The sequence below is a fragment of the Chinchilla lanigera genome, unplaced genomic scaffold, assembly GCF_000276665.1.
Source record: "Chinchilla lanigera isolate Chin_1 unplaced genomic scaffold, ChiLan1.0 scaffold00067, whole genome shotgun sequence".
Classification (NCBI taxonomy): domain Eukaryota; kingdom Metazoa; phylum Chordata; class Mammalia; order Rodentia; family Chinchillidae; genus Chinchilla; species Chinchilla lanigera.
In genome coordinates, this window is record NW_004955468.1 from 8,041,886 (window position 1) to 8,069,681 (window position 27,796).

General features: G+C 55.8%; 1 protein-coding gene and 1 long non-coding RNA gene across 5 annotated transcripts in view; one reads left to right on the forward strand and one right to left on the reverse strand.

Moving 5' to 3' along the window:
* Positions 1-12,344, reverse strand: part of Vstm2b (V-set and transmembrane domain containing 2B) — a 29,874-nt gene extending 17,530 nt beyond the window's left edge. The window contains exons 1-5 of one of the 2 annotated variants that reach the window (XM_005400116.1): positions 12,119-12,344; positions 11,088-11,708; positions 10,379-10,563; positions 9,323-9,352; positions 7,703-8,174 (exon numbers count right to left, since the gene is read on the reverse strand). In XM_005400116.1, the coding sequence (XP_005400173.1) occupies positions 7,703-8,174; positions 9,323-9,352; positions 10,379-10,563; positions 11,088-11,169 (769 nt within the window). In that variant the 5' untranslated portion in view covers positions 11,170-11,708; positions 12,119-12,344. Of the gene's footprint in view, positions 1-7,702; positions 8,175-9,322; positions 9,353-10,378; positions 10,564-11,087; positions 11,709-12,009; positions 12,091-12,118 lie in introns of those variants that run through there. The other variant, XM_005400117.2, reaches the window with a different exon arrangement.
* LOC102013495 overlaps positions 11,090-27,796 on the forward strand; it is a 167,425-nt gene continuing 150,718 nt past the window's right edge. For 2 of the 3 annotated variants that reach the window (XR_263404.2, XR_263403.2), the window contains exon 1: positions 12,278-12,350. This is a non-coding gene — a long non-coding RNA (uncharacterized LOC102013495). Of the gene's footprint in view, positions 11,134-12,277; positions 12,351-27,796 lie in introns of those variants that run through there. The other variant, XR_001236948.1, reaches the window with a different exon arrangement.

A 27,796-nucleotide genomic window follows, 5' to 3' on the forward strand; every position in this document is an offset into this window, starting at 1 on the left:
TCTAGAGTGATAACTCAGTTCAGGGCCACCCTGTCCCACTTACTTAATGGTCCTCTAAACTTAACGCCATTCCCATGAGACAACATCAACTGAGCATTTGCTGCATGCTAGGCTCTGTGCTATGCTAACCTCCTTTTATGAGTTATCTCTTCTGATCCTGTCACCTGGCCCCTGGCATGGGAACTGGACTCAGATGACAACAGATGAGGGAACTGGCACAGGGAAAGTGATGGAGTTGGGAGTGGCATCCTCGAGGCTGGACGCATCTGGGAAGTGAGAAGCATGGTACTTATGAACGGTGTTAAGAAGGGACAGGCACACACTGTGTTGAGTGAGCTGAAGTGCAGAAGCAGAGAATGTCAGCGCTCCAGCACTGGCCTGCCTGTGAGTGAGCACTCCCAACAGTGAGGGATATTTACAACGCCAGGAGAAAGAGAGAACTGGAGGCTGGCAATGGTGGTGACTGTGACTTCCTCTGGCATGTCCTCAGCCTTTGTAAGGTTCATGCTTTGGTTCTTCCATCAGAATGGGCAGCTTTCCAGAGGATCGACTTGTCTGGGCCATTTCCCTTGGGCTTGATCCCCAACAAGCAGTCGGTGCTCAGCTGGGTGCTTTTAGGGGAGCTCCTGGTGACACTCAGCCTTCAAGGACCGGACAGCTATCTGACCCTCAGGGCAGACCTTCGGACAAGCTGGTTATTTGTGAGCTGGACAAAGTAGGACCCACGAGCTCAGCAGAGTAGGTATGTGGAGGGATGAAAGGTCCATTTTGGCTTCTTATTTTGAGCTGACATCAGGCCTCAAGAAACTCTGGTGTGGGAGTAGCGGCACATGGCTATCATCCTAGCACTCTGGATGGCTGAGACAGGAGGATCACAGGTTCAGGCCCTGGGTAATTTAGCAAGACACTACATCTGGAGAAAGAAAAGGGGGCGGGGCACTAGGGAGGTAGCTCAGTACAAAGGCCCAGGGTTCACTTCCTAATTTCCTGGTACCATTCCCAGCCCCACACCTCCCAAACACCTCTCTGCTTAAGCAACCATAAAACCAGAGCCGATTCCAAGCAGGCCAGAGTAGCTTTGATATTTCAGCCTAGAAAGTGCTAATGGCAGAACGAACGACCATTCATTCTCGAGTCTCCACCTAGAAAGGATGTCAGGGACAGGCTTGGCAAGGGCTCTCTGAAGGGTCATCTCATGGAGGACACTGGCAGGAGAGGAGGATGGAGCACAGCCCTGGGTCATACTCCAGCCAGACGCTGAGAGCGCCCTGTCACTGAGCAGCAACCTCCTGCAGCCTCCTCTGTTGCTCAGTGCCCAATATCGGCTCAACCCTAGCCCAGAGGGGGCCAAATGGGGTGATCTGTCTTGGTATTTATAGCACATCTTTCCTGAAAGCACCAAAGCCATCGACAAGCAGGCTAATTTCCCCAGAAGCATCACCCGAGGGAAAGAGGTTTGTCATCCTTCATAATGGAGAGGTAGGCATTGGGAGTTACAGGGGCTGGGCCTGTCTACTTATCATTTTAAACTTTCCTGCAGCCCTTACATAAGGCAAAGTGAAACTTTTCACTGTTTTGGATGTGAGTTTCCAAGAGCTGCCTGGTAAGAGTCAGCAGGGCATAGCAAGGGGGTGATAAAAAAGATGATACTTTTTTTTCCTCCTGTGCTGCAAAAATATCTTAAAACCATGCTGGCATCTCCCATAAAGCTCAGGGGTTTAGACCAGAGCCAAGCCCTTGCCCCTGTCCACGTGGAGAGAACTAATCAATATCATATTACAAAAGCACTTGACCTCGGTTATCCTCATGGATGCTTGGGGAATCCTTAATATTCAGAGCTTTAAGAATGTGCGCCTGGCCTATTTAATGAGCAGCTCCTTGGTGGGTTTGGTTCTCAGTGACATTTAGAAAGCTGGCTCTCAGCTGCTCTCGTGGGGGCTGCCGCTCCAGATGAGGAAAGGGCCTGGGCTCTGGCTACCAGCAGGGGAGGAGATGTGTCTCTGGAGGTGAAGCAAGGTAGTGCCAGAGAGAGGGGAACAGGGTCCACAGAGTGCTTACTAGAAAGCCAGGGTGGTTACACATCTTTATAACAATCTAAGAGCTGCTGACTCACCCTTTGGGGTCTCCCTTTGGTAGAATGGCTGGGCTGTGAGTCAGTTGACCACTGCATGAAAGATGGGTGGACAATGGATTCTACTTGGTGTGACCTTCTCAATTGATGGGGTACAGGCTAGGGAGAGGAGGAGAGGCAACGGGAAGCTACCCCAGGGCTGACCAAAGCTGGAGGGTGTCAGCCCCATGCACTTCTTTCAATCATGAAATCACATACTGCCTGCAGGAAGCCTCCCCTGATTGCCTCAGCTGAATTAAGGCTGTCCCCACTGGGGACTCCCTCTGCACAGTCCCTTTATCCTGGAGTGACCTAGCTACCCTGACTCCCTTAAGCACAAGTCCATGGCTGACGTCTCTGTTCCTGATCCTGACCGGGCTGGTGAGAGAGAAGATGCCATGTTGCTGAAAACCACAGGCTTTGGCTGCTGTTGGGGATGTTGCAGGCCTCTCTTGCCAGCTGTGAAGTTCGGCGGTTTCCTTTAGGGAGTCCTTTAATTTTTCTCCTTCAGGGTGCTCAGGGAGCCTCACCCTCTCTTCTCTGGGATATCTTATGCCAGATTTATTTTCTCATTCATTATGATCCTCATGTCACATCAGCACTTAGGGAAAAGTAGACTGTTGGTTTAAGGCAATAGTTTTGGGGTCCTTGTGGGTCCAGGGCCCCTTTCTCTGCTGCACTGTGAATCTCCAGGGTCACACTGGCACTATTTCCATCAGCTTTGTCATCTGCCAGGGCACAGGCTGAGACGTTCTGAGTCTTAACCTTGCCCACAGTCCCCTTTGGTCATGGTTTATGGTTGCCATGGTGACACCCAAGGATGCTCCCCCTCCATGGCTCCCAGCAGTAACAGTCTCTCAAAAGCCGTCACACCTATGGCCCTGGCTGTCTTTCTCTCATTATTAATTGAAATATTGAGAGCCAGTTCTCCATGTGGGCACCAGACAGCAGTTTGCCACATCCAGTCGGCTCTCTGTGGGGGCCATGGCGCCTTGCCTTGGAGCTAGAGCCCTGAGGCTAATTAGAGGTTCACACACCATGATCTAATCCTGAGGTCCCTACAGAGGGGAACCTCTTGCCAACACACAAGCCATTCAGTCACAAACTGTATTCTTTGCAGGCTACACTAAGGCTTCACTGCGGCGCCTTTCCCAGTTACAAGCATTTATCTGGAAGATCCTCCCTCCTCCCCCATGGCAATAAGCAACAAAGTGTTCCTAACAAGCCAGTCAGTGTGCAGATTCACCAGGAGCCAGATTTACAAAGGTGGCTAAGAAGGGGCCCAACCTCCCGTGCCTGCTCTGCTTTGCTAATCTAGCTCATGTTTATTTTTAAGCACAAATACCAAAATGTCTCTTGACAAATGAGACGTGAAACGAATGCGTTTTTGCACATAAACTTTTAGTGCAAATATGTATTTGGTTGAACTGGGCACATATGGGTACAGGGAGGGCTTTCTTGCCCGGCTGAGCAGCAGCTAAAGGAAGATCTGAGTAAACCTCCCCCTCCAATGACTGAGGTAGCTCACTCAGGTCCTCATTTAAGGTCAGACTTCCTTCTGATGGCTTTCTAGGAGCAAGCATATAATGCAGCCTGTCTGGAGAGGCGTGCTGGGACCACTCCTGAAGCAGTCACCAATCTGAGAGCCAGAGTGTCCACTCCACCCTGGCCTGGGGTGAGCCTTTTAGTCCCTCAGATCCTCTACCTCCCTTCTTCCATACTGCTCCTCCAATATGTTTGTTTGTTTTGTTTTTGTTTTTCTTCTGGTACCAGAAATCAAACCTACAACCCTGCACATGCCAGGCAGGTGCTTTGCCACTAAGCTAAATCCCCAGCCCCATGCTCCTCCAATCTGCTCTGAGCCCTGGGCTGACCTCCATAGACTGCTGCACCCCAGCACCCTTGCCCTTGGCTTCCAGGAGAGTCTAGCCAGTGGGAAGCCCTGATAGGAAGACAGAGGTTAGGAGGAGGAAGTCCTTGCTGGATCACTGTGGGTTGGCTGTGTCCCTCCACTGAGGACACAGCTCCGACCAGGCAGTCCTGTCCACCCAGCTCTCCTCTTTCACTTCTGCTGATTGCTCCCTTCCCTTGCTCCTTCAGCCTTGGGCTGCTGAGGGCTCCCACTGCTACGAGCCCTGGGGACCTGCAGCTGTCCTCTGCTGGCTGCCCTGACTGTGTTCACACTTTTATGAATATCCTTTCTCAGCTCCCCTTGGTGACTCTGAAGTGCCATCTATTTCTTCCAGCACCCTGACTGATACAGACTCTGCAAACACTTGTGCCTATTAAGGACCCCTCCCTACCAAGCTGCTGAGGAAACTGTGAGCTGGGGAAGTCAGGCTCAGGCCACTCTCCTCTAGCTCCCTCCTTAGCCTATGCCACCGGAGAAGCTGAGCCATGTCTGGCCGGCTACCTCCTGGGGACACTGAGCAGGACCCACGCTGGCCTCTGAGCTCCAGGCACTGGTCAGCCAGGCAGTCCTGCAGAGAGGTTATTAATGTCTACCACCCACAACAGCTTGCAGGCTTTACTCCCCATGACAGGCCAGGGCCTGGGTGACCTTGGGTGGCTGAGAGAGATGGAACACAAGCCTGGGCATAGTTTTCTCCTTGGCTCCAAGGTCATTCAGATGTGTTTGTGGATTACAGGTCACAGAACCTACTTTTCTCTGCTCAGAGTGGGACATAGAGGAGCCCATAGCAAAGTGACTTTCCTAACAGCAACACACAGAGAGCTGAGGACAACACAGGCTTTCTGACCTCTCAGCTGAAGACTCACCTTCCAACTCTTCCAAAGGAGAGCAAGAGAAAAACTCAGGGCTCTTTATGAGAAATATCTGCCTGGTTCCTGGCCTGCTGAGGAGCTGGCCAAGGTTATTGGGTGATAGAGGCGGCAGAGGCACTGCGTGGCAGTGTACACTGTGCCCCACCTCAGGAAAGACAGAGGAGATGCTGCCCTGACCTAGGTGAGCACTGCCCCGAGGCCCCACCAGCTGGGATGACCCTGCGCCTCGTGCCATCAGAACTGAGCTGATGTGAAGACCCCATGTCTTCTTGGAAGAAGGGCACCTTTCATGGGTGGGTTTGCAGTCATGAGGACAAAATGTCTGGGGTTATCCCAGTCTCTCATTTGGCTCTGCGGCCAGCACAGGGATTGGAAATCTGACTGGCTATGCCAGGCTCAAGGGTCAAGCTCTGGCCAGGAGAAGGAGACTCAAGTTGGAACAAGTTCCTGACCTTTGTCTCATTACCATTTTGTGGGGAAGACCAAGTTCACTCTCCTGGATGTCTTTCATATGGTCCTTCCTTGACCAAAGCCTTCAACTAATCCTGTTGGTTCCACTTGGCTTTAAGCTCCCCCATAGCTTAGCCTCCAACTGCCAATCACTAAGCTTTATTTTCCCCATTTCTTCCCCTCCAACCAGAGGAGCTAGCGGCCAGGGTCATAACAATGAACGTATGCACAACAGTTCCCACACCAAGCTCCCTCTGAGGCCAGGGATTATAGATGTCCATTTTATAGATGACTCAGAGATGTTCAAACACTTAGCTGAAGTCACACAGCCACTATGCGGGGGAGGCACAACTTGCATCTGGGCTTCTTTTAAGTCTTCTACTTTGCTACTCTACTCATGGTCTCAGAGACATCCTAGAGTATGCTCCAGCCGCTGCTGCTCAAGTTTGCTGGCTGGGGCCCAGAGGAATGGGGTGCAAGCATCTTCATCAATTAAGTCAATCACTCTGTGATTCAAACACTTATTCAACACATCTCTTAGACACTAGATAGAGATGGCCAGCTCCCCCAAAGATTCAGTCTCCCATTCCACTGTGAGCAGAGAATGTTGGAACGCAGTTGCCACATCAACAAATACATTTACCAAGGATCCTTGCATCTGCATTGGACCAAGGCATGGCAGTGGGCAAGGGCAGAAGCAACATTTCCTATATCTGGGCCTTTTAAAAACTCACCTTGCCATTCTCAACACCTACTTCTCCCTGAGAGAGCTAAACACCACAGAGGAGGCTGAGAGGCTATTTCCTGTTTCCCAGGAGCGGTACAGACTGAGGGCCATGCTAAGTGTGGATATATAGCACATGCTTTAGGTTTTAGGGCATCAATCTGTCAGGGAAGTGGGCTAAGAAGGGAGGCTTCCATCTTTCTTCCTCCTCTGTTGGCTATGTGTCCCCTCCACACAGCGACTCTAGAAGACACTTGCTGAGGCTGGTAGGGTCTCCAGCAGCCTGAGAGGGGCTAACTGCATGGAATGAAGCCACTGCACCTTATTCTGGACTTGATGCGAACAAGACAAACATAAATTTAAAATGTGTCAAGCCGCTGACATGTCGGGGTCTGTAGGGTAGCTAGTGTTTCTCACTTCCCAGGCCTGGAGGGAAGTCCTGAGGGTTCCTGTGTGGAGCTGAGAGAGAGCGGCCTTCAGACCCAGGCAACAGCCTGAGATACAGAGGCGGATCCCACCGGGGAATAAACCATCAAGAAACAGAACTGAGCTGATGCGCAAGACGGACCAGCAACTGTTCCTGGGGTGAGGAATCACCAGGAAGGTGGGTTAAGATGGCGATAGGAGACTGTCTCCTCCGTTTAGCAGGACAACCCAGGCCAGCTCCTTGGCTGGCAGCAGGTGGCAGCACTCTGAGGACTGTCCGGGTCTGGGTGGGCCAATGCGTTCCATCACACCTGCCCGGGGAAGGTTTTACATGTGACTGTCCCAGCCTCTCAGCCCTGTAAGGGCATCACAGGAGATGGAGGTCCTGGGCTAGGGCTCGGGCAAGGAGTGACCTGCTTCCGATCAGACTGGGTGGGGGAGCAGGGGAGCTGAGGCCCAGGCTGAGGCCCACTTTGCAGCAGGGAGAGGGGAGTGCTTGGGGGAGGGGCACACTGGGCAGCAGGCCCCCTGCTCACCACAACCCTCTACTGCTGGGCAGCTCCTCATGGAGCTGTCTGCGCGGCTCTCCACACACCTTCCCTCAAATCCTCTCCTCCCCATCCCTCTGCTAGGAAGCCAGCCTTAACCTCTGGTGACTTCCTAACATCGAAATTGAGCTCTACCCGCCCCACCTCCGGGCCCTAGGGGAATTAGAGCAAATTACAGCAGAAAGCAGCGCTACAGCCAGCACCTAGGACCCTCCTTCAATCAGCCTAAGAGAGGACAGGGTACACAGCCAGGCCTGCCCACAAGGTCCCGGACAAGGTGTGTTCCATTGAGCCTACACTTAGCTTTAACTACCTCCCCCCAGTCTCAGCTAGAGGCCAGTACCGCTGCAAAACCCCGAGGCACACTTAAGGCTACAGAAATAACGCTGATTCCCAACCCCGCAGTAGGAGCTCCGCCCACAGGGTCCAGTTTTCCAAACCCAAGAGCGCCCCCCCCTGCACCCCCGCGTTCTCCAGCCTCAGCGCCGCAGGGCAGCTCCGACATCCATAAACACGCAGGACTGACAGCTCCCAGAGGCCGCGGTAACGACAGAGAAGGGGCGGGGAGATGGCTGGGAAAGCGCCCACCACGACTCAAGGTAGGCACAGGAGAGCGACAGGCTGCCCGAGCGCGTCTTCTCCCGCGTGCGCCCATCTTACCTGAGCCGTGTCTCTGGCGTAGAAGCACCGCCTGGCGGGGTGGCGGCGACGCTGACGAAGCCGCGGCTGCAGCCGCCACGGTGGTGGCGGCTGTGTGGGCCACGGAGGTGGCGGCGGTCTCGGGGACTTCGGGTCCGTGGGCTGCAGGAGGGCTCCCAGGCAGCTGGTTCTTGTCGCCTCGGCCGGGCTCTGAGGTGGTGCGGCCCGCGGCGCCCGCGTGGTTGGCGTGGGCGGCGCTGGCGGAGCCGTGGCGACGGGGCCCGCTGCTCTGGATGTGCGACACGGCCTCTGCAGCCTGCATATTGGGCGGCGCGAAGCGCGAGAGCACGCGCAGCAGCGCCTGGGCCTTGTGCTCTTGCGTGTCGTCGTCGCTGTAGTCCGACACGCGGCACTCGTACACGCCCTCGTCCTGCAGGCGCACGGCCGACAGCCGAAGCCGGTGCGAGATGTCATTGCCCTGGACGCGCACCGTCTGCAAGAGAGCGGGGTTAAAGCCGGGGCTGGCAGGGCCCAGACCTGCTCCTAAGGCTGGAGCCGTCAGTGCCCCAACCCTGCCATCTCGCCCGAGTGCACCCCAATACTTCCCAGAACTCCGCTTTTCTTTCATCTGTCTCCTCAGTGGTGTGGGGGCTCCCAGCTCTTCTTGGTGTTGCTGTGCCCACCGCCCGAGTTCCCCGTTGCTCGTCGTTACTGGGCACCGCATCTTGCATACCCCACCCCCTCCCTGTCCCCACACACCTGCTTTTCTCATCTTCAAGGAGCTTTCGCTTCCCCATCGTTTGACCTTCAAAAAACCTCATGCTGGGGCTCTATTCGTTAAGGGTCCGCGTCTTTCCAAGTACTACACCAGCCCAGCGCCCGACCTTACCCTCCCAAGGAGGCAGGCGACGCCATGGCCACTGCCTGACCTTCCTGGTCCCCTGCTAGGAACCTGCCTTTCAGCTAAGTCTGCTGGAGCCCACAACAAAGCGCTCCTCTGAAGCCTGGTGGAGGCCCTCAGTGGCCCTCGCCAAGCACCCAGGGAGCTTTTGCCTCAGCGCAGAACCCACGAGCAGACTCCTAATCTCTAGGCCCTGCTACTTCCGCGCTCCTCCAGGGCAAGCTGGGGCGTGACTCCTCCCGACCCGGGCCCTGCACAGCTCGGAGAAACTGCCGACCATCCCACCCTACACGAGCCGACAATGCTCTGCGCTCAGGCAGAGGGAGCGGGCTCTTGCCCAGGGCGCCGGGCTGCTGTGCTGGGCGGGGCAGAGAGGTTGGAAAGCGGTAATGCGCGTCGCGGCAAGGGCGGGCGGCCGTGCGCTAGCGCAGCTGGGAGAAGTGGTAGCCGGAAAAAGGCGAGCAGACTGAGCAGACAGAGCGCGCGGTCCCGGGGAAGAACAGCTTACAGGTGAGCGACCAGCCCAGCCGAGTTGGGGGAACTCAAGCCTTGGATCCTTGATTCACACAAAAGTGAACCTGACCCAGCTACTAGCGCCCAGACACCAAAGCAGCAGACGCCAGGCCGCGAGTGCGGCTCTGCAAAGCGCAGCCCGAGAGGCGCGGTGAAGGGGAGGGAGCTGCGCAGCGCGAAGCGACCGGAAGGGGGCTCACGCGGCCCACGCTGGGCTCCACACTTACGCTGATTTTAGTTGCATCCTTATTTGTTACCTAAAATGCAAAGGGGAGGGAAAGACATTAGGTTGATGGTATTCGAGCTTAGAGAACTCAGACCTGCCTGTGGCCAGGGAACCCTAAGCGGGCTGGCTGGGCCCAACACTTTTTGGAGTTGCAGGCGGGCGAGGGTGGGGGATGGGGTGAGGACTGAAGGCCCAAAAGACGCCAGGATTTCCAGCAGTTTGTTAGGAACGAAGCGGAGTTTGGAGCAAGCAAAGGGCTTGGACAAGGAGTGGCTTCCCTAGCACACACCTGCCACCGGAAGAGGGGAGTTGGGGGGGCGCGTCTCTCTCCTGCACAGCACCCGCTTTGCCTGCTGCGTTTCTCCAAATCTTCGATTTAATAAATTAGGAATCGTAAAAAACTGGACAGAGGGACTGGTGTGTCTGGACAGGACCCGATGGGAGTCATGAGCAGTAACTTTGAGTGGGACCCTGGGGAGAATGTTGGCAGGAGTGCAGGGATGAGTATGTGTGCTGGAGCGGGTGTAGGAGAATATGGGCGAGAAGGCAGACGGTGTTCCGCCACATGGAAGCCGTCCCTCGGATCCTGGGGAAGCTAGAGGTGACCTGGTTTCCCCTGTACACGGTGCTCTGCCGGCCTCTGGAATGCAGCCCAGAGGAACTTAACTCGTTGGCCCTGTGCCCCGAGAGAACTCAGAGTGACTGAGGGCAGGGAGAGACTGTTGGGATCAAGTGATCGTCCCTCTTCAACCAGCATCCCATCAGATGCTGGTCCCGCAGCAATCAAGAACTGTTAGCTGGATGAGGTGTAGATTTTTAGGGGCTGGGCGTGAATAGAGTTCTGGGAGGTTGCAGAAGGGAAACTCAAAAAGAATTGGCAGGATTCGGGGATAACAATCCTTGACTCGGAAGATGCCGTGGGGATGCAGAGGGTGGGCTGCGCGACAGGGAGGAGCCCTGCGTCCGTGAACCCCGCTGCTGCCGTATTCCCGGGGTAACCCTCTCCGCCCCCGGGCTTGAGCCGGCTGTGGCCGACGCCGCGTGGGCGGCGGGTTACCTTGCTCCGGGCGCCCGGCACGCTAAGCGCCAGCTCATGCAGCAGCTCCCGAGGCGGCTCCTTGAGATACCACCACTGAATCTCCAGCGAATACGAGGTGGCTCCACTGGCCCGGAACGCGCAGGGCATTTCGATGTCGTCTCCCTCCCGTACTGTCACATCTTTGGGGACTTCGGTGAATGTAGCTGGGGGCGGGGGAGAGAGAGGCGTGACCAGCTGCAGGGCGGGGGCTTGGGGCAACCCAAGGCGAGGCGGTCGGTCTCCCGCTCTCTCGCTTGCTGGCCTTGGGCTCCCCCTCTCCCCAGCTGCTCCGTGGTCCACGGCCCGAGGTGCCAGCAAAGTTCAGCGGAGCAGCTGCAGGGCGGGTGCAGAGACCGGCCGCCGTCTGCTGGCTGCTTCCCTCCGGATCGGGCGGGGCGACAGGGGCAGGCACGCTTCTCCCCCGCGCTGGGCCGCACCACCAGAGCCGGGCTGGGGAGCACCAACTCTCGCTCCCCGCATCCTCCTCTCTGTGGCCGGACCCCAGCCGGACTCTCCTCCCCCTACCCTTCCGGGCCCAGGCTGAACACAGGGATAGCTGGAGACCTCGAAGCCTTTCCCTTCCTTCTCTTCCTCCAGTTTTTTCTGTGGCGGCCAAGGCAAGCTGTCTCCGGCGGCCCCCGCAGAGGGTTCCCCGAGCCCACCGCCGCAGCGAAGTTCCCGCGCTCACCGTCGGCCACGAAGAGCAGCAGGGCGTGCAGCAGCAGAGGCGGCAGGTATCCGAGGGCGCCGAGCTGGTTCCGCTGTTCCATCTCCCGCAGGGGCGCAGCGGCAGCGGGGGCCGGGGCGCGAAGAGGCGGTGGTGGCAGCAGCTTGGGCTCGGCTCCGGCTCCCGCTAGGGCTAGGACGCCTCGGAGCCTGCCATGGCCCCGCACGGCGCCCCCTCCCCTGGCCGCCGGCGGCCGCCAATCAGCCCGGCTCCCTCGCCCGCTGGCCCGGCGCGGCTCCGGCTGGGGGCGCTGCGCGGAGTGCGCAGCGGGCGAGGTCCCGGCGAAAGGGTACTGGCGATCGGTCAGTGTCTTCCTCTGTCCGCTTGTCCACAGGACCACGGGAATGCTCTGTTCAGTCTCTGCCCGGCGGGCCGGGAAGGGGCCGGGCTGCGCCAGGACCCATCCCTGGCCGAGGGAATGCGCGTCTCTGGGCGGCGAGCTAGTGTCTCCCGTTCTCCTCCAGTTCGGCTTCCGACTGCCACCTCCTCCGGCTCCCGCCGAGCTCTCCCGCCGCCGCCCCCGCCGGTTTCTCCGCGGATCTTTCCGCAACGCGAGTGGGCGCTCAGCCGCGGCGCGCAGACCTGGCGTCCGACCCAACGCAGCGCGAGGAGAGCGGGTCCGGCGCGGCGGACCCAGAGCCGGAGAGAGGAGGGGAGGGGGGAGGGGAAGAGAAGGGAGGGGGCGGTCAGTGGATGGGTGCCGAGCAGCCTCCACCGCCGCATCACCCCCGCCCTCCTCTCCTCTCCCCTCCCCTGCCACAGCCCGCGCCGCCCCCGCCCTGGAGCGCCCCCTCCCTCTGCGGGGGTCGCTCGGAGGGACCACCATCTCTCTGGCTGGAGCGCAGCTCCGCCCCGCACCCGCTTTGCTTGGGGGTCCTCCCACCTAAACTCTCCCTGGCTTCTTCCCAGTCTCCATCCCTCGAGACGGCCGCTCCTCCCTGCTCCCCGTGGGTCCCGGGCTGTCTCCGTAGCCCCGGGCCTCAGCTCCTTACCCGGCTTTGGGTAAAGAGCCGCACCACTCTTTGGCCCAGGCTCGGGCCATGGCGGGTGGGTGGGCTCCGGGGGCCGGGAAGAAGGGCGGAGCGCTGTGCCGGGCCGGGGACGCGGCCGGGTGACGGCGGCGACGCCGAGTCTGCAGTGTGTGAGCCAGAAGTGAGCGCACAGCGCCGGGCGAGCAGGTGCCTGTGGCGCGGAGAGCGCACCAGCGAGCGGCAAGCAGCGGCCGTGAGTGACGGCAGAGGCGGCGGGGGTGGGGGGGGGGGGGGAGCGCCGGGCACGACTCGGCCCGGGAGGTTTCTGGGCGGGGGCGGGGTTCCTGCCCCTGGAGAGCTTGTCCCTGAGTCCCTCAGCTCTTTGCTGGTCCTTGCTCGCTCTTTACCGGTGCAAGGGGGGATCCCGAGGCAACGGGAGGCAGAGGTCGCGTCTACAGCCGCGCTCCGGAGCCCATCCCCCGCTCTTGCAAGCCCGGCATCCCAGTGCCTCGCTCAGCTGTCACCCGGAGCCTGCCACCTCAGACACAGTGGGAGTGCGGCTTGGTCCTCGAAGGGAGACGTGCGGCGGCTGTGTGGATGGACAGGGCACAGAGGCCTAGGGCCAGTCCCATACCTCGGCTTGGGTCTCTTGGCATTCTCTTCCCTATAGGAATTCCCCGTCTGTATCTTGGGCCCCCGCAGCTTTGACCTGAGGTTGGGTGGGGCAACTCAGTGGCTTCCGAGTCTGCCTTGCCCATTCACTAGCCTCCCTGAGGCGCCGCCAGAGGGTTTCCAGGGAGCCAGGGAAAGGAAAGCCAGAGGGAAACCACTTTCCAGCAGTCCAAACAGCTAGTGGCACTGCATCCGAGGAAGACACTGCGAGCCCTTCTCAGCCCTGTTCTCACCAGCAGAAGCCCCTGGGTGCCACACGCCCTTCCTTTCTGCGTTTCAGTGCCCTTATCCGTGACCAAGGATCTCTAGGCCATCTCTAGCCTTAGGTCTCTGGTGCTCGAGCTAGTGTCTGGGCGGCGAGCTAGTGTCTGCTCCCCAAGGTCCTCTGTTAGAACAGGAGGACAGGGCAGGACCTTCCTCCTCTCCCTGGAGCTCATCTCCAGGGGCTCCAAAGAGGCAGTTGCCAGCACCTCCTGTGATTTCATCACCAGTGGCCACCTTTCCCCTGGGAATTCCATCTGCCCTTAGGAGCCACTTTGGACCCATGAATGTAAGACCCTTAGGGGCATTGCTGTCTTCAGCTTCTGAAGGGAGGGGGCAGATTTGCACTGTGCCACACAGATTCAGGACCATAGTAGGGCTCTAGGAAAGCAGATTGCGTTTGGAAACGGATTCCTAGCAGGGTTCTGATGGCGAGAGCTAGCCCACTGCGCAGGGTGCAGCCTGCCTGCAGAGGCAGCAATCTCTGCTGATACCAGAGAGATCCCAGGGAGACCGAGGGCCTGTGATTGGAATGTGCAACAGGAGAGTTCCTGCAGCTAGGGGGAGCACACCTTGGTTACCTTTAAGGTTGGCTATTTGTCCAAGTCTATTCCACTGTGTGGGGTAAGGGGTTATTTGCCCACGGCAGGAGTTAGTGTTATTACTCACAAGAGTAATGGCTACATGTTACAGCATGCTTTTCATGTAGCAGACACCAGCTGCACATTTTCCACGCATCAGTTCTCAACATGACAACAGAGAAATCCTTCTCAAACAGAGAGAAGATCACCCTTCTGTTGCTCAAAACCCCGCAGTAGCTCTTGTTTAACTCAACATAAACACCAGTGGTGTGCTATGGGCAAATGATCCGTTCCCCCAAACCCTATTTTCCTCTCTGCTTTCATCCCCCTCACCTTTTCTGTCCTTTCCTTGGCTCACACGCCTCTTGCCACACTCTTTCCTGCAGTGCTGCCCACTGGGTTTGCTCCCACCCCAGGGCCCTTGCATGACCCATTCCAGCTGGCTGAGATGCTGTACCCTCAAGTACCTGCTTGGCTAACTCTATAATGTTGTGGTTTTGATTGGGAAGTCACCTTCTCAGGGAGGCTCACCTGGATCATCTTGTTTAACAGGGCAAACTGCAGTTCCCTGCCCGGTACCCTACCCTGTCATTCGGTTCCCCATTTTCTCTTTTCCTTTCCATTCACCGCCTCCCAACATATGGTGCAATAGACTTTTATTGCATTTCAAGGTCTGTAAAGCTTTTTGTCCAGCCTGATGTATCTCCAGTCCACTAAAGCAGGGGCTGGCACGGGGAAGGTATTCAGTGAATATGTGTAGAGTGCCTGAGTGAGGTTATTTCATCCCTGTAGACACTGTGATTTCACCCTATTATATGGATGAGGTGGCTGAAGCTGAGAGCTTATGAAACTTTCCTGAGGTCACACAGCTAATAAGTGGCCAAGGGAGGTGTCACCCTTGGTCTGTCTTACTCTGGGATGCCAGTTCTTACCAAAACCCCATCTCTTACCTACTCCAAGTAAGATTCCAGCCCGTCCCCTATACCTAGAGCTGGCAAGGACAGCAAGGCTCCCTGGCCTGGACTGGCAGCAGCTGCAGTCTCTGCTCTGTCTGCTTAGCCCTGGCTTGAAGGGTCAGTTTGCTCCTCTGCCCATGCTTGTAGCCTCCGTGGGCAGTGATGGGACCTTCCCGGTGTCTTTACCTCTCAGCCGGGCCGGATGCAGACTTAGGGCCCAGCGAATGTTTGAACTAGGAGTGTGGTCAGGAGCAGCGGAAAAGGGGCACTTTCTTGTCCTTTGCTGGGGGGTTTCCTGGTGGGCCAGGGAGGGACTGTGACTTAACCCTTTGGCCAGTTGGAGGGTCAGTCAGCTGAAACCAGGCTGTAGTTCCCACAGATCCTTGCCGACACCGCAGTGGCGTCAGGTCCTGGAGGGCTATGCTCTCTCAGTTGGTGGCTATACCAAAGGCGTCTGTGGTGGAGCCTGTGTGTTGCTTCTCCCAAGAGACACTTCTTCTCTGTAGGGACACAGCCATTCCCCTGCTGACTGCAAGTGTCCCTTGGGCTCCTTCATGATGCCCTGCTGAGAGTAAATCTTGCTTATGTGATTTGAAGTAGGGTCATGAAAGCATTTCACAATTGGGTAGTTTCTGGCCCTGATTGCGCATCAGGAGGTAGGGAGAAGATTTCTCTCTCCCTCCCTCCCTTTCTCTTCCTTCCCTCCCTCCCTGTCTCCAAGCATAGCTCTGAAGTTGCCTGTGGGGTCACTGTGGCCAGGGACCTGGCGGTGACACCACTTGTTATACGACCCATGGGCCCCACAGTTTCCCTGGCTTGTCCAGTGGCTGTGCCCATGGGCTCACTTCTGCCAGGGCCCACTGTCTGTACGCCCAGGCGTGGTGTGCCCTTTCATGCCCACCGCTAGCACTGCTGCTGCTGCTGGGCTTTGAGTTGGGGTGCTCAGTGCTCGTCAGTCCTGTGTTGTGGATGGCTTCTCTGCGCTCTCAGAGGTACCTAAACAGTCCTGTTTAAAAAGCCTGCCCAGCCGCTTGTGAAAGCACCCTTAAATTACAGCCTTAAATTGAGTGTTGTTCCCGGAATCACTTTCAAAACTTCTTTATTTTAATACTCAGGTCCTCTTTGAGGTGGGGTTTCGGTATTCTTGTCTCCGCTGACCTCTCCTGTCCTCCCTGTGCCACGCACAGCAACATTGATTTTGGGTAATGTAGTTTGATTTTAAGATGCAGCCCATCCATAAACTTTTCTATCAATAATCCTAGCACACTTTGTGTACCCGACAGCTTACAGCAAAATATCAGATTTATGGGCACTTTTATTCTAGGTCAATTTAGTCATTCACTTGTCATCAGTGTCAGGGGATTGAGGCCTGAAGTCCAGCCCCAGGAAGACTCCCCTCCAGGGGCACCATCGGGTCAGCAAGGGCGCGGGCCTGGCCCTCTGAGCCCTGCGGAAACTCCTGGGGACTGATGGAGAGGCAAGTGCTCCTAAGCAGAGGAGGGCGAGTGAGAGGGCCCGGGTCTCGTGTTGCTTTTGTCTTCTTCTGTCCCACCTCGTCACCACCATGGAGTCCCACAATCTATTAGGAGGGCTGCCAGGCTTCAGCCTGGCCTTGCATGGACACAGAGCGCGTCTCTCTGCTCTCCCTAGGCCTCAGGCCCCTCAGGAGGCAGCCCGGCCTGGCCTGCATACCCTTGGCAGAGCAGGCCTGGGTTCCAGTCAGCCCGAGCTCAGCCAGCTTGGGTGGGGACTCACAGCTGCTAGGCCCCAGGGTCTAGCCTGTCACTGGGCCTTGCTGTGTCAGTGCCCGTGGCTGGGTCCCCAGGGCCTGGGGCTGTTTGTTGTTAGGGGCAAGATTGATTGGCCTTGGGCGATGAAACAGGAGAGAGCCCAGGTGAGTCTGTTTCACCTTCAGCACTCTTCAGTCATGTACAGCAGTACTTTTACCGTTCTCCAGGACAGACCTCTGGACACCTGCTCTGCTCTGTGGTGTGCCCAGTGCTGGGGAGACTAGCAGGAAGCACAGTCAGGTTCCCGCCTGCAGAGAACCTGCACTTAAGCCAGGGGATGGGAGGAGACAGAGAGCAAATGGAAGCGACCTGCTCATTTCCTCCCGTGACGGGTGGCCTGCAGTCTAGTGATGGGGGAGATCGGAGGAGGCCGGCCAGGCCAGGACCCGGGGACGGAAGCAGGCGCAGTGGCAGGTGAGCAAGCACAGAGCGCAGCCTAGGGTGAAGGTGGAGGGGGGCAGAGTGCAGGAGGGAAGGGGGCGTGGTGGGGCGGGAGGGGGCAGTTAGAGAGTTTCTGGGCCAAGAAGAGAGAGACTTGGAGCTGACAGAGATGTGGCCCTGGATGTGGGGCTTGGAGCTCAGTGGGGGAAGCAAATCAAGCACGTAGTGATCTTTTTCCCAGCAGGGGACCTTCAGGGAAGGGAGAGATGGGTCCTACCCAGCAAGACTTCCTGCTGCTGAGCTGAAGAAAGAGCAGAACTGCGACTGGCTGGGGTGGAGTTAGGGTGTGAAATGAGCAGCTGCTTTGCAAGTGTGTGGAGGCAGGAGACCCAGGGATGTGACCGGCCTAGAGAGGAGTCCAGGGTGACAGGATGATCAATGGAGTTGAGGGACGGGCCAGCCTAAGCCTTTGGCCATGGTTTCAAGGAAGAGATGTAGCCCTGTGACCCGCAGCCTGGGGTGGGGTGGGAGAAGGGAAGCTGGCAGTTCCACCCAGAGTTAAGGGCTGGGAGGCCCCAGCATCAGCAAGGTGATTGCCACAGACACATTTGTATTTGGACCCCACTGCAAGAAAGGTTATCACCTGTCACTTTTCTCTGCCTCATGCTCCTCCTGCACCTGAGAGCTGGCCTTGACAAACAGCAGCCAGGGAAACAGCACCCAGCACAGTTCAGGTGTGAGGGTTTGGGGATGAAGCCCATGGTCCCTGAGTCTGAGGAATCCTGAGTGCCCCAGCCTGCCTTTGGAGCTCTGAATTTGGTTGGGAAAAAGAGGACATTGTCTCAAATGAGTGTCATCAAAGCGAGATCTTGGGCTGGGGATTTAGCTCAGCGGCACAGCGCCTGCCTGGCAAGAGCAAGGTCGTGAGTTTGATTCCTGGTACTGGAAAAAAACAAACAAAACAAGCGAGATCTTGCCATCATGGCCTGGGCTGTCTGTGATTCATTGCGCAACTAAGTAGAAAGCAAAGCAGAGCAGAGCGGAGCAGGGTAGGGTGTTGTCCAGGGCTCTGGATTTAGATGGTGTCGGGGTTCAGATCCTGGCCTGGCTTTTCAAAGCCTCAGTTTCTCATGTAGAAAAGGTGTCCTGGTTGCGGAGGGCCCGTGTCAGGCCTGATCTTGAGAGTGGGTCACTCAGTGCTGGGGTTGTAGTGCTGACAGCAGCAGCTCACATTGTAAAGCATGAACCTTGTTGCCACTGTATCGTTAGGATACAGGATGGGGCATTTCTCAGAGCTGCCTGCTGCCCTTGTGCTTGGGTGCTGGGGAGGGGTGGTTTTCCTGAGAGAAGAGGAAGAGTCGGAGCTGGCGAGTGGCCAGTAGAATTGAGCATCCCCTAATGGGTTTCATTACACCCTCGTGTGTGTGTTGTGTGTGTGTGTGTGTGTGTGTGTGTGTGTGTGTGATTTAGTCACTTGCCAAAATACATCTTACAGATCCATGGAGAGTTTATTTTTTAATTTTTAATATTCTCAATACACTAGGGGTTTTATTTCCCACTAGATCTATTAGTTTAATTTAGTAGAGGACGGACAGTATACTTAACCAAAAATTGCTTTGACATTATGGAGAATTAAGAGGCTGGGGCCAGATGGATCAGAGTGGATCGATCTGTTTGAGATAAACTCTGTTATTTCCTGTGTGCTTTGTTCACCTTAATGACGAGGAGGGTGATTAGAAAACACGAGGCTGGCTAATAATGACGAGGGGTTGGCCAGAGGGTCAGGATGCTGCCTTCCTTGCTTTTTTCCACACCCACTGAGGTCTTCCCCTTGGCAGGTGGTTGCTTGAGGAATCCAACGGAGATGCTTTTGGGGGTCAGGGGCATGTGGCAGATCCTGGTATTGTTCCTGCCAGCCTTGGCCTCCCAGTGACTGACCGATCTCCTGAAGAGCGCACACAGGTCCTGAAGTGTGATGCTACAGAGGCAACTTTACTGGGGAGGTTGAGGCCTGGGAGCAGATGCTGCCCCTGAGGGCTCTTGGCTGAATCTCTTCCCTGCTGGGCACCAGTGCCTACTGTCAGAGAGCACCAGGGCTTCTAGCTCCAAGGGCTGCTGCAGGATCAGCGAACTGGTGTCTGGAAAGTAGCTTTGTACATCACCATGAGGTAGACTGATGGAAATGACTATGGTCCTGAGTCCCCTGCATTTCTGGATCCGAGACGCAGCTCAGGAAAATGCCAGTCTGACCAGAGGACAGCTCTAGATCCAGGACCCCAAGGTTCTAACATCCTTCTGCACTGTGCTGGGTTTCCACCTAGAAGTCTCTCACCAGAGCATCCCCTCAGGGAGCTGCGGCAAGTGGAGACACTGAGGTGCACAGGAGGCTTGTGGACCCTCAGGGACTCATCCATGAGCCTAGGAATGGCTCTGAAACATGAGGGAAAGAGAAAGAGCCCTCTGACCTGTCCAGACTGTCTTGGGCTGAGTGGCTCCTGCAGTCCTAGCACAAGGCCACCTCTGGCCCCACCTGGAAGCACCAAGGCTGAGCTTGGGCAGCTGACCCTAGTCCCAGGCAGTCCAATGTGTCATGGCAGCTCTGCTTGTTAACATGGCTCTCATGGCTGACTCTGGCCAGTTGGCCTCTTTCTTCCTCTAGGAGGCCTTCCTCATGATCTCTTCCTTCCACCATATCTGGCTGCCATTGGGTTTGGTCCCCACATTCAGAGTGGCCCTCCTGTATGGCTTAAAGCCCTTGTTCTGAGAAGGCCCAGACCTGCTTTCACCTCACAGCACGGCACTCTTGAGGGTGCCACAGCGATGGAGTTGTGCTCTGAAGGGCTCTGAGGCCGTATCGGGGCTCAGTGGGGAGGTGTGGGGGCCGAGATTTCCCACCTCCAGAGCAGCTCTGGGGGTCTCCCCCAGACTGGGCAGAGCGTGTGCCTTCCGCTGCTGGCGGTGCCTCATTGCAGCTCAGCTCCCTGCATCTGCCCAGGTGGGGTTACCTGGAGAGGGGGAAGATGCTTGGTCTGAGCCTTTCCAGGATGGGAGCTGTGCCCCATTCATCCTCCTGCCCAGTCACCTGGCCTGGCCTGTGGCAGGTGCTCTGTGAGTGTGGGTGACAAGAAACCCAGACAACTGCATGGCTTCTGCTGAGTTCTCAGCTTCAGGCTGCTCTCTCAAAGGAACCTTTGTCTTTCCTGCTCTCATCCTGTTCAGGCCCCTCCCCACTGTGGGCCCGCAGCATGGGGGCAGACGACAGTCATCACCCACTTCAGATTTAATGTTGTCTATAGCTTCAGAGCCTTGTTAGGTCTGGGCCTCCTGGAGGTCAGTTCATCTCCCCCACTGGAATGTGTGTGGGCAAATACACAGATAGGGTCCAGAAGGGACAGGGTGGTCATGTGGGCTCCTGCTCCCCTCGGTGCTGGTGCCAGGGCCTGGCAGGGGCTCCCAGGCACTGCTGTGACCTTCACGCCTGACTTGCCCCTTAGAGTTCTTTCTGCCGATGGACTGGCAGCTGCCAGCGCTGCTCGGTTTGTGAAATGTCAGTGGTTTAATATCAATTCTGGAGGTTTTATTGCCTTCCCCCCATTTTCCAATGGGAATTTGATCCAATCAAGGCCTATCCAGAGTGACGGTAGATTTGTGTTCCCTTTCAAAGTTGACAAAAGGTCACCCTGCCTGGGGAGCGGAGGGCCGTGTGAATGCACTCCTCGTTGGCTCTGGAGGCCGGCCACGCTCCCCTCAGAGGTGCACTGGCAGGTGGACACAGTGCCTTACCTATGGGGCCGCTGGCTGGGCCAGCGCACCCGGAGCTTTAAATCTGCAATTGCCAGCCACAAAAAGGCCAGGATTTATTTGCAAAATGCTTTTGATGCTTGAGATCTAACTTAATTTTTTCCCAATAATGTTTCAAAATGCCATTTTTTCCTTTCTAGAATAAAAAGCTGTTGAATGAGATTCTATGTTTGGGGAAAGTCCTGGTGCCAGGCTATGCCGGCCTGTGCAGGTCCTGTCTATGACTCAGCTCCCTGCAGGGAGTCAACAGACTGTCCAGTTGCTTCCACGACCAGGGGCTAGCAACCAGGGATAACAGGTGCAAGAATTATTGTCAAGTTTTGATCTAGTCCCATGCCACCTGATAGAGATGATATCTGGGGGCTCAGTAGCTCTGCAAAACTTTAGGGAGTGCCTGGTGTGTCAGCAGCTCGGGGTGATTCAGGAGCCAGTGGTAGACAAAGGTGGTCCTGGTGGGCTCAGAGAGCTCTTGAGTCAGGCATGCAGCTGGCTTTCAGAGCCCCCTGAACTCTGGGGTGGGTGGAGAGAGACCAGGGTGCCAAGTGGAGAGGTAGGGAGGACAGGATAAGTGACAGAACTGAGGCGTGTCTCACGGTAAGAGAGAGCAGAGTGCACTGGAGTAAACCTGGAGGTTTAACAGAGGGCTAAAGCTCCACCCACACCTGCCTCCTGTCTCTGGGCATGGGGAGGAGCTGGGGGATGCTGCCCTTAGGTTCCATGTTGAAGCACTGTCAGTCCCCATCCCTCCTGCATTCTCTCCTGTAGACTCTTACCTGGAAGACAGTCTGGAGCAGGGAACACTCTCCAAAAGCCCCAACCTTGTCTCACATCCAAGTCAGGGGCTCCATGGGTGTACACTCAGGACACAGCTGGTGGGCTTGTGCACAGCCAGTACGTAAGCAGAGGGCATATGTGTGAGCATGTGTGTTCCCTTGTGGGTGCAAACAGTGCAGCCGTGTGCAGACAGCGTGCCTGTTGAGTGTGGGCAGAGTGTTCAGATGCGGTACCTCTTGTGCAGTGTGTGCAGGTAGCATTTGCTTGCTGTTAGACAGAGCGGCAGCTGGTTGAACAGACAGCACAGATGTATGTAAAAGACGTGTGAATACCTGGACAGCGTGTGTGCACACAGCGTATGTGCACACAGAGTGTGTGGTGTGTGCAGGTTGGTGTGTACACACACAAAGGAAGCTGGGCAGTTTCAGCCCTGTTGCTGGCTCTCCCAGGGGCCTCCCCTTTGAGTGCTGGGGAAGAAGAACTGGAGACAGCTCTAGGAAAGGCCTTCTGCTCCCTCCTTCCTCCTTGCTCCTCTTTCATTTCCTCCTCCGCCTTCTCATCTCTTTTCTCCTGCTTCCCTCTAGTTCCTCTCCCCTGCCCTCCCACCATTTCTAATGGTACACCTTCCCTCCTGGGACCACTCCTGGGCCTGCTCCCTCCCTGCCTCCGTCCTCAGAGCACTGACTCCCCTGTGGAGATACTGACTCTTCCCCTTCCACTCTAGCAAGCCCAGAGGCCAAGGATCTGCTCCTAGGCTCTGCCAGAGCCAGCGAAGAGGGCCCAGCCTGCCCACGAACAGGGCTCCCGCCAGCCCCTGCTACTTGGAAGGTTGCTTCTGAGATCTCTTGGAGGCCTGAGGCTGAGCACATGGGCCTGCAAGGGCCAGGCAGACATAGAAAGAGGGGAAGGGGCATGTCGGAGAGAGAATGGGCGAGGCAGAGGGATTGGAGATGTCTGTCTGCAGGTGCAGCCTGAGCCCTGAGAGAACGTGCATGCTTTAGCATTCCTCTGACCACTGTGGATGCCGTTTCTTTTATATGGGAGGCACAGTGCCAGTTGCCACCCAGCCCTCATGCTGCCCCTGGGGGTGGGTGCTGCTTCACTCCGGGCTGTTGCTGCCAGGTAGAACGATGGCCCTGGGTGGCAGCTAATCCGGGGAAGTATGGATGCAGGCGGTTCCAGCCCCAGGGAAGCGTCTACACACTCTGTTGGAGGGCTGGGGTGTGCAGCTGGTGCTGGCCAGGCTCCGTGCGTTCATTGCACCCTCATGGGACCTTTTAAAATGTGTGTGTGTGTGTGTGTGTGTGTGTGTGTGTGTGTGTGTGTGTGTTCTTCTGTCTGTGTGTTTTGCTGGGGACTGAGCCCAGAGCCCTTATAATGACCCACATCCCTATTCCTTTTTAGATTTTTTTTTAAAAACAATTTGAGATAGAGTCTTGCTGAGTCTCTAAGTTGTCCAGGCTGGGTTTGAACTTGAAATCCTCCTGCCTTTCTGCAACCTGTCAGGCTGGGATTACAGATGTGCACCCTTGTGCCTGGCTAGAATTGCTCTTTTTTTTTTTTTTTTTTCCCCAGACGAGGAAACTGAGCTCTGCAGAGGAAGGAGGAGTGGGAGCCTGGGTGAGGTTGTTCTCCCTCACTGCCTACCTTGCCTCTGGGTTTGGGGCGGGGTATGGGGGCACATCTTATTCCAGGATCTTGCAGAGGGTGATAAGGGTCATCGCTTTTCTCTCTCTTTTCATTCCTTACCTTTTGCCCTGTAGTCTGAAGCCTGGGTTCCACCACATTCCTAACCAGAAATGACTTCTGGTTAGATGCCTTAGAACTCTTAAGAATGTTTTTTTAAATTAAAAAATTTAATTCACACATAACTGCACATCCTTATGGGGTATAGCGTACTATTTCAGTGCTCATATACAGTATGTCATGATCAGGTCAGGGTAGTTCTCAGAGGTATGCGACACATTCTAGTCCTGGTGTTGACTTTCTGGCACATTCTGCATGGCTGAGCATGCCCTGCTCCCTAAAGTACTGGTTTCCTTTGACTGTTTTTCCCTTTTGGTACTGGGGGTTGAACCGTGGGCCTTTATACTGAGCTGCACCCCCAGTCATTTTTGAATGTTTTATTTTGAGATACAGTCTGCCAAGTCTCTAAGTTGCCCAGGCTGGGCTTGAACTTGCAATCTTCCTGCCTCAACCTCCCAGGGTGCTAGTATTCCAGGTGTATGCCACTGCAGCTGGCTTGTCTTGGCTTTGTTAGCATAATCTTTTGATTTTCCTTTGTACTCTGCCCACATCACCCCAGTCCCTTTGTAGGCTTACCCTGCCCCCAAACCACTGAGTGCTGGGTTCCTTGAAGGTCAGCGTGTGGCCCTCTCCTCCAGCTCTGTCTTCATGGGCTTCTGCCTGGATGTCTCCAAGGCACCTCAATGTTCACAGCAGGCTCGTGGATTTTATCTACCAACCTGACTTCTTGTACAACCTGGTCTACCATGAGGCTGACAGTTTGCTCTGTGATTGGCCTGGCATGCTTGTCTGTTGACCAGAGGAATCCAGGACGTCTTTCTTCCCCTGACCTTGTCATCCATTGCTGCTGCCTGTGCTTTACCCTTGGGGTGCCTCTCAGATCTGCCCATGGCTCTGCATCTCCTCAACTATCCTGAGTCCTGGCTTCTGTCACCTCCTGGATGATGCTGGGGCCTGCCATGGCCTTGGTGCCTGGCACTGTGGCTCTGCAAATGGCTGGTTGTGAGGAACACGTGCTGAGGGCGAATCCTCAGTGCTTGGGCTGTATCTGCAGCCAGACACCTCTCTGGTGTTGTTTGTGTCCCTGCTGGAGCCATGCAGTCCTAAGATGCATTGTTGCCAGGGGCCAGGAGCCATCCACAGACCTGATCTGTTGGAATGTCTGTGTGTTTCCTCTCCCCGGGCCTCCTCCTCCTTCCTTCCTTTTATTGAGTCCTCACAGTGTGCTGCAGAGTAGAGCTGCAGAGAATATTTCTTGAATTAGTAGCAAATGAAGGCATAAATGTATTACGCTTCCCTATGAGAGAGTTACTATCTCACAGGTGAAAAAGTCTGAATTTGGAAGCCACAACTACTAAAACAAGGTGATCAAAGGACACCAGGAATGAATGGTACGCAGTAGAGCTGAGGCCTAGCCTGTCCCACCAATCACGAAGCCTGCCGGTTAGCACTGCCTAGGTCCCCCACTCCACGGGCTTGGGGTCTCCTCAATCCTCTTTCCCAGTTGGAGTGTTTCTACTCTTAGCGTCTCAAGTTGGGGGCTGTGTAGACACAGCCACTGGGTTAGTTGGTACAGACTCTGGTGAGCAACTGGGTAATTATTTCCAAAAATATTGACTTGTAATGTGAAGAAAGCTCTTCTCCCTGCCACCCGTCAGCAGAAAATTGCCTTTGGTATTAACATTTCATCAACCGCATAATGTGAGTTGATGTAAATGCATAATTAGAAATAATAGCCTAGGAAAATTCACTCTTATTTATAAAATTGGGCTTGTTAAATTAAAATGAGAGCTAACGACTTCCATCTCACTGTTAAAACAGTCCGAGGCTTAGCCTGCTTGGCTTTTCTTTGCGGAGGCCCCGGATCTCGTCACTGAGCGCTCCCTGCTCCTCTCTGTGGGGGGATCCTGGAGAGGAAACACCCTTGGAGGAGGCACGCACACCACCTGTCCTAAAGGTGGCTCTCTAGGAACATGAATGGGCCTCTCAGAAACATCTCAATCACAGTGCAACAAATGGCCATCCCTGAGAAAAGCAGGCTGCATGATACTTTCCTGGGCCCTCATTTTTCTGTAGATTGAGGGACACCTCCCATGCTCAGGGGATGCTGTGGGATTTTCTATATGGAGATGATAAACCCCTCCTCCACCAGGTTCTTACTGGCCAGTACCTGGCCCCATTCTGCAGTGTCAGACATGGAAATATGACCTAGCCCTTGACGGTCAGGATGCTTAACCCCAATAGTAGGCAGGAATGCATAGGGTCTTGGCTGGGCCTAACACATCATAATGGAGAGTGATCAGGAAAGTAGCCCTGAGGATGGCCGGAGACAGTTCTGCACTACGTGGGGACAAGTAGGAGCAGAGACACAGAGAGAAGACTCCTGTGATGTTGTTTAGGTCTCTGGTGCCACCACACCTGGAGGGCAGTGCACCCCGTAATGACCACTGCCCTCTTTTTCAGGTTTCACACTCTCATGGGAGTTTAGTTTTCTGTCAGTTAAAAGTAAGGAGCTCTGGTGGGATCTGTCCAGGTCTTTAGCCCATTTTAAAGTCACTCATTAAATAACAGCCATGCTTAAATAGACCGGAGGATGTGGTCAGAGCACGCGCCTGCAGTTGTTGCTGTGTGCGCAGAGCGCTTGGTGTAATGGTGAGTTGAGAACAAACTCTGCTATGGGCTGTGGTTACAGCGGGGAAATGAGTCAGCACGGGGCTGGCCACGCTGAGAGGTGAGGCTGGGCGGCTGGGGATGAGGTGGCCTTGGATGCTGTGCATCATAGGGAATTTTCTCCAACTGCTGCTTTTTCAGCGGAGAAGCCTGGAATCACATGGGGAATGGCGCAAGCCCAGGGCCACAGGGCGGTCAGTGGTAGAGGTCAGGCCTCTGCCTCCTGCAGAGCTGAGCCAGTGACAGGCATCCAGCGGGGGCTGGGCAGCATGCTCAGGGCCGAAGCCACTGTCCCCTTCCTGACCCCACCTGGCCCAGCCCTGGGCACAGGAGGCCCAAGGAGGGCGCTTATATTCATGCTGTGCTTACCCTGGCCCTTCCCTCCTCCGCCTGTCCCTTGCCCCAGGACACAGGTTCCCTTTTCATGTGGGAAGAAAGCTGTGCGCTTGTCTGCAGGAACAGCTGGGCCTTGTCCTCTCAGCTGTGGCTCAACGCCTGCCGAGTGCTGCACAATCCCGGCTGTGTCCTGGGGGCTGCTGGGCTGAGGGAAGCGCCTTGGCCGGGACCCAGGAGCTGCAGGGGGATTGGGCTGCGTGAAGCTAGGGCCTCACGGTGCCCATTTCTCTGGGGCTTCTGCTTTCTCTCAGGCTCCCCAGGGGAGTCAGTGCTGTCAGAGTGGAGGTGCTGGACCGACTCTGACATCCTGGGCCTCCATTATTCCTTACTGGCCTCTTGGCTCCCTGGAGACCTGAGAAGCAGGTGAAAACAGCTATAATCCACGCCCCTCTAGCTGCCTTCCCTGGAGCTGCTTCTCCTGGGGAGCTGGAGCCTCCTCTGTGGGCTGCCAAGGAAGAGAGTGGTGGGAAGCAGCTGAGTCAGGCCTGATTCTCCATCTGAGCCTCAGTGGTGCATTTGTTTCTGCCTCTTCTGCCTTTAGTTCTTGGAGGCGGACAGCTCTTCCCACTGCGCTGCCACCAGGGAGAAAAACCTCAGCGCGCCATTCAAGGCCAACCCACCCTCCACCGACCAGCTTCATCTTTAGGCATGGCCAGCCCTGTGCTGACTCACTTCCCCACGAGCAGCCATAGCTCCAGACAGTGGCTTTGTTCTGGCCCCACTGTTACACCAACTGCTTTGCAAACAGAGCAACATCGGGATGCATATGTTCTGATCATGCTCCCTTTGTGGGTTGTGGAAGCTGAGACTCTGGATGGTCCAATAACTTGCCCAACGCCACACAGTTGGCAGCCTGCATCTGTCTCCTGCCGAGACCTCTGCTCAGACCCTGTAGCCTCCAGGACTTCCTTGGGTGTCTTAGCTCCAGTAGTGGTGTCTTCTGTGGAAAGCTGTTTTCTTTATTCAGATGACAACCCTTTATTGAGTTCCTACCTTATGCTTGGGCATGGGCTTACATTCCAGAGGGAGAAACAGCTCATAACATGTGGATAAAGAAGAAAAATAAATCAGAGAATGCTAACTTCTATATAGTAAATTGAAAAAAGGGTGTTCTGGGGCACAACTGGTGGTACACTTGCAAGGGAGGGCACCATGAGGATTTGGGATCTGGGTGATAAGGCAGGGAACAGCTGTACAGTGACCAGAGGCCAGCATGCCACGCAATCAAGGGCCTGGAGTGTGGATGGGTACAGTGCACTAGGGAAATGGTGAGCTGTGCATCTTGGAACTGCAGAAGCGGATGTGGTATGCGTGCGTGCATGAGTGTGTATGCGTGTGCATGTGTGTGCATGTGTGTGTGCATGTGTGTATGTGTGTGTGTGTGTGTGTGTGTGTGTGTGTAGGCATACAAGACTGCTGCAAGAATGAGCCTAATGAGGTCTTATGGTACCAGACTCAGGGTCCAGTCTGGGCCCTGGGTCCACAACAGCCCCTGCTCCTCCGGTGCTAATGCTGCCAAGGGGCCACAGGGTCCAGCAGCTACTGCCAAGTAGTTGAAAGGCTGTCACAGGAGAGAGTTACCCTGCTGCCTATTGCCCCAGACAGCAGAGTCGCCTGTGGTAGGAGATGCATCAGGAGTATCGAGCAGCCCAGACGCCCAGGGATGGGAAA